The sequence below is a fragment of the Marmota marmota genome, unplaced genomic scaffold (assembly GCF_001458135.2).
Source record: "Marmota marmota marmota unplaced genomic scaffold, marMar, whole genome shotgun sequence".
Lineage (NCBI taxonomy): Eukaryota > Metazoa > Chordata > Mammalia > Rodentia > Sciuridae > Marmota > Marmota marmota.
This window is the reverse complement of record NW_026000058.1, coordinates 501,977-507,976: the sequence shown is the minus strand read 5'-3', so window position 1 is coordinate 507,976 and position 6,000 is coordinate 501,977. Positions and strand designations below refer to the sequence as shown.

At 50.6% G+C, this 6,000-nt stretch overlaps 1 protein-coding gene across 5 annotated transcripts in view; it reads left to right on the top strand.

The window, feature by feature from the left end:
* Positions 1–6,000, top strand: part of Acp6 (acid phosphatase 6, lysophosphatidic) — a 28,049-nt gene that overhangs the window by 9,874 nt on the left and 12,175 nt on the right. For all 5 annotated transcript variants that reach the window (XR_007351475.1, XM_015507058.2, XM_015507056.2 and 2 more), the window contains 3 exons: positions 454–586; positions 2,648–2,748; positions 5,154–5,249. Coding sequence is in view for 4 of the 5 variants with exons in the window: in XM_015507058.2 (XP_015362544.1) it covers positions 454–586; positions 2,648–2,748; positions 5,154–5,249 (330 nt within the window). In the remaining variant the exon portion in view is untranslated. The remainder of the gene's footprint in view (positions 1–453; positions 587–2,647; positions 2,749–5,153; positions 5,250–6,000) is intronic.

The window sequence follows — 6,000 nt, the reverse complement described above, 5'->3', positions numbered from 1 at the left end:
GAAGACAGACTGTCCCCCCCCCAGCCCCCCCACCCCCCCGGTCCCTGCTGGTGTGCTGCCACGCAGGTCCCTTGGTTAGGGCGGATGACCCTTTTAGTCCTCAGCCATTCTGAGCTGCACCAAGGCCATATGAGATGTGTTCATAGAAGAGAGAGTGCTGTCTCCAGACAGACCTGGGCTGTGCATGGTGGTGGGCACGGCAGGAATCTAGAGTAGGACTTGGAAAGTTTGACCTGAATTTTACTCCTGATCCTTGCTAACGTTTATAAATCACTTGACTTCGTGGAATCTTAATTTCCTCATCTGTAAAATGGGAATCATGCAGCTAGCTCCACTGGGTATTTGTGAGGATTGAAGGAGACCTCAAAAGGTTGAGCAACGCATTTAGTAAACTGTTGATTGCTGTACAACATAAAGATGATTTAAAAAATATTTTAAAAATTGCTTTGGCAGAGGCCGGAAGGAGGCTGCTACTTCGCAGCCACAGATCTCAGAGGATTTGAAAGAGGTGAAGGAAGGGATGGGCCTCGACAGTAGCATCGAAGTGGACTTCTTCATTCTCTTAGACAATATGGCTGCTGAACAGGTGGGATGACACTTTTCCCTGAACCTTGGGGTTTGGTGACCATGGGGCAGGCACTTGGATGAACAGGCTCCTGACTTGTAACTAGGTGGGGAGAAGTGGATGGAGGCCCTCTGGTGTGCAGGCCGCTATGATGAGGCTTACGGGTGGAGTGGATGTGGGGGCTGAGGGAGAGGGAGCAATGAGGAGGGGACGGGAAATAGTCATGGACTCCTCACCCAGGCAGGAGTGCAGACATCCTGCTCTAGATCAGCCAGGAGTGCAGACATCCTGCTCTAGATCAGTTAGGAGTACTGACATCCAGCTCTAGATCAGTTAGGAGTACAGACATCCAGCTCTAGATCAGTTAGGAGTACAGACATCCAACCCTAGATCAGTCAGGAGTACGGACGTCCAACCCTAGATCAGTCAGGAGTACGGACGTCCAACCCTAGATCAGCCAGGAGTACGGACATCCAGCTCTAGATCAGCCAGGAGTACGGACGTCCAGCTCTAGAGCAATCAGGAGTACGGACGTCCAGCTCTAGATCAGCCAGGAGTACGGACATCCAGCTCTAGATCAGCCAGGAGTACAACATCCAGCTCTAGAGCAGTCAGGAGTACGGACGTCCAGCTCTAGATCAGCCAGGAGTACAGACATCCAGCTCTAGAGCAGTCAGGAATATGGACATCCTGCTCTAGATCTTTCAGGAATGTAGACATCCAGCTCTAGATCAGTTTTTTGAAACTTGTTTAGAATACCTGGTGTGTGTGTGTGTGTGTGTGTGTGTTTGGGAGAGTAGGGGTCGAGTGGGTGATGAGTAGGGGGGATTCTGGGTAGGGAGGGTTGCTCAATTTTTTTTCATAACACATCTATTTTATTTATTTATTTTTATGTGGGGTTGAAGATTGAACCCACAGCCCTGCGCATGCTAGATGCGCACTCCACCGCTGAGCCACAACCCCAGCCCAGGGTGCTCAATTTTTTACATGTGAATTTTACATTCAGTCAGTGTCTTCTAGGATCTAAAACTTTTGGGTCCTTATTTGTTCTACCTTTTTTGAAGAGTATATGCATGTCATCATATTAAAAGTCTGAGAAGCCCATAGTAAAGAACTCAGGGCTGGAGCTACAGCTCCTTTGGTAGAGAGCTTGCCTCTCATGCACAAGGCCCTGCTGCCCTGGGTTCAGTCCCTAGCACCACACACACACACACACACACACACACACACACACAAAAGAACTCTGGCTGATCTTTTGTTTTTCAGGATGGGGGGGATTACCGGGGGTTGAACTGAGGGACACTTGAACTCTGAGCCACATCCCCAGCCCTATTTTCTATAGTTTATTTAGAAACACGGTCTCACTGAGTTGCTTAGTGCCTCCCATTGCTGACGCTGGCTTTGAACTCACGATCCTCCTGTCTCAGCCTCCTGAGCCGCTGGGATTATAGGAGTGCGCCACTGCGGCCCGGCCTCCAGTTAATCTTTTATTCCCCCACCCCCAGTTAATCTTTAAGTCTGTTTTCCTCAAACTAATCTAGCTCTAGGATCTCTTTTGTGTAATGAATACATAAAGAAGATCACACATGGGAAATATCTCTATAGATTCAGAAGTTGGACACTGTGGCAGCGTTGGAGCCTCCTTCCTTCTCTTGTGAAAATGACCTCATGCCGCAGAGGCACAAACGCACCTGTGCTTAGGTGCAGTGGTCTGAGGTCATAGGCGAGAGCTCACGTAGAGCATTTGTATGGCAAATCTTTAGAAAGCATTTTAGGGAAAATGAAAGTCAAGTGGAAATTTGTGAATCCCTTGCCTTGGTGTTTTATTCTTTTTTTAATTTAAATAAAATTAAAAAAAAATGTGGAGTGGATGGGAGCCATCAGAAATGGAGGAAAACGTTTTCGATTCTGGCTCTTCAGCCCTCCAGGAGTGCATGGCTTTGGAAGGACCTGGGGGCATGGCTTTTTGAGCTATTTAGCCCCTTCCCAGAAGACAGGTCCTTGCAGCCTCGGTGGGAGCCGAGCAGCTGCCAGGTTGGGGGCAGAAGCGGTGATCTGAAATCCTGCCTGTGGTCCTTTCAGGCACACAGCCTCTCGAGCTGCCCCACACTGCAGAGATTCGCCCAGGTGGTTGAGCAGAGGGCCGTGGACACGGCCTTGTACGTCCTACAGCGGGAAGACAGGTGAGTGGCCTCTGCAGCTGCTGGCGCAGAGTCACGCTTGGTCAGACCTCCGAGTGTGTGGGAAGGAGGCCCTTCAGGCCTGCTCACACCGTCTGCTGGCATCACCGTGGCCTGAGAGACAGAGCCCCTGCTCTGCGGCCTTCCCAGGTCTTTACGCTTCTGATCCGGGCTGGAGACCTGGTGCCTCCACCCTGTGTTATAAAGAATATAGAGCATCACATGCTGAGTGTCTCAGCCACTCCCTTTTTCCTTGTGTTCTAAGGTTCAAAAGATTTAGTGGGAGGTGTGGAAGCTGATGGAAGAATGTATTTCTCACTTTCTTCATCATGTTACAGTTTACACATGAGTGTCATCTTCTCACCGTCAGGTGGGTGAGAAGCTGGGGCTGAGAGTCGGCAGTCCTGCCTGAGCTGAGCTAGTGCGTGCCAGAGCCAGGACTCGGACCGGCCCTCTGACGGACAGGCCTGTGTTTGCTCTTTCTCTTCCTGCTAGTGGGGATGCTGTTGGTGGAAGGCCTGCTTCTTGACCACCAAAAGGAAAGGCTTCCCTCTTACAAATGTCAGAAGCCTCTTTTTTCTGTTGGAATAAGAGCATTCGGCTTATCCTCAGAATAAGTGGCTTAATGGAGGAGTGGGCAGTAGAGGAGGGTCCTGAGGACGATGGGGCAGCTGACATTCCAAGGGTTTGCCCAGTGTGCGGCCTCAGAGGCCCTGACTGCACTGACTTTTTAAAAAACAAAAATCTTATTTGCTATTTCTTGTTTTACATGACTGTAGAGTACATTTTGATATATTTATACAAACATGGAGTGTAACTCATTCTAATTAAGATTGCATTCTTGTGGGATATATCTACAACACAATATCACTCACCATAGAGCAGAAGGACTTTATGACCTTTGCCAGTGGATAGATCTTGAGACTGTCACGCTAAGTGAAACAAGCCAACCCTCAAAACCCAAAGGTCGAGTGTTCTCTATGATGTGAAGATGCTGCCTGCGTTGACCCTGAGTCACACGTCCACTTGTGCGCCAGCCAAGCCACTCACTGTGCCGCCCCTCCCTGGAACTTGCCAGCTTCCTCTTTGTTCATGAAATGATGCTGCTACCTCAAACTGTCACTCACTGTCCTCCCTGTCCCCAGTTCACACATCTGCTTGTTTAATAAATGTGCTGTTTCGCAGCCCAGCCATTTCTGTTACAATGCCCATCTCCACCCTTACAGCGGGAAGCAGCTGTGGTAACATGTAACAGAAGTGGCACAGTTAGGTTCCAGTAGACTTTTTTTTTTTTTAATATTTTTTCTAGTAGATGGACACACTGCTTTTATTTTATTTTTATGTGGTGCTGAGGTTGGAACCCAGTGCCTCACACGTGCCAGGCAAGCGCTCTACCACTGAGCCCCAGCCTGGCCCCCAGTAGACTTTATTAACAAAACAGCAGGCAGGTCTGATCGGGCTGAACCATAGTTGGTTTCTCCTTGTCCATTGTCTTTTCCGTTCCCTTAGCCCTGGTTTCAAAACTGATGTCTCTTCAAGGACAGATGGTCACAACTTCCAATCCAGCTTGGCTTGGCCTGCACACGTTCTCCTGGAGGGTGCCTGTCACACACAGTGCTGGTCACCTCTCTTCGTCCGTCGCTCCGTCGTCTCTTGAGTTGTGCAGTTGGCAGTTCACCCAGTCTCCATGAGCAGGGATCGGTCCTGGGCCTCCCTGGTCCCTTCCGTCAGGGACTGGGTTCTGGGAGTTGGAGGGAGGAGGTGGTGTTGTTTTCTCTTTGATAAAAACAGAGAGGCACACAGCGCTGGCCAGGCCCTCCTCCTGCTGTGCTCACAGCTGGGAGAGGATGTGGTGTGCCTGTCAGTAGCTGCCTGAGGACTGTGAGGTAGTAAGCCAGAGAATGAAGACGGTGGAGCTGCAGAGCCCGCCCTGGGACTAAGTCAGTTACATCGACATGAATAAGAAGTGTCCCTATGGCCTAAAGCACAACAGGAGAGAGCTGACAACAGGGACACACTTGGGAGGTTGCTCCCTCGCACCGACTCCTCCAGGCCCTTTGGAATGCCTGGAAGTGGTCACCCTGTCCTTCTCCGCGTTGCTCTTCTGCTCTTCACGGCCTCCTTCTCCATGATGGACCCCGTCACCACTGCCCCTCCCCAGCCCTGCCGTCTCAGCTGTGTTCCTAGCCACTCTGCACCCGAGCTTTAGTTGTGGGAGTCTGTCCACAAGGACCCCCAGCTGCATGTGGCACCATTTGTCCTTGCTGCCCTGGCTGTCCCTCCTGCTCTGCTTGTCTTTTTCTTGGCCCATCCAATTGGGCTCCTGAGGCCCTACAGGGCAGGACCAGCCTGCATCCCCTGAGTGCTGATTGGGTGCCGGGTGTCTGACTTGCTTTTGCTCTTCCTAGGGAAAGCCTTCAGATGGCAGTGGGCCCATTCCTGCACATCCTGGAGAGCAGCCTGCTGACCTCTGTGGACCCTGCCACTCCGCCCAGCGAGAGGAGGTACCAGCACAGCAGCTCCACTCTGCCCGAGGGCGGCTAGAGGCAGTTCCCCAGAGCGGCAAGCCCCAGGCTGTCCGCAGCTGTGATATGTTTATATCACACTGATTTGGAATTTTATTTTATTTGTTTATTTTTAGTTACAGATGGACACAACACCTTTATTTAATTTATTTATTTCTATGTGGTGCTGAGGATCAGACCCAGGGCCTCACACACCCTAGGCAAGTGCCCTTCCACCTAGCTACAGCCCTGGCCCCAATGTGGTATTTTAATAGTTTAAAATATAATTGTGTAATAGATGTAGTTTGAATGGCCAAGAAGGAGTGATATCCACAGGCATTTTAGAAAGTTGGAAATGACCCATGAGCTTCCACTTTTGCAGGGCCTGGCACCCAGGTCAGGACCACAGGTCTGGGGTGCTGTGTGTCCTAGGCGTCTGCCGATCAAAGTGTGATCTGCAGACAGAGCTTCCTCATCACCCAGGAGCTTGTCAGGTATTCAGGCCCGACCTGCTGAGCAGAATCTACATTTCAACAAGATCCCTAACTCTGTGCACCTTGGCTCTGGAGGAGCATGTGACAGGCTCCTCTTGAATGTGATCCCTAACTCTGTGTGCACCTTGGCTCTGGAGGAGCACTGTGACACGCTCCCTTGAACAAGATGTCCTAACTCTGAGCTGCTTGATGCTCTCTCCTTGTGTCTATAGAACACTACAGGATCTAGTGCTAGGCTTCTGCGTTGGGGTCAATAA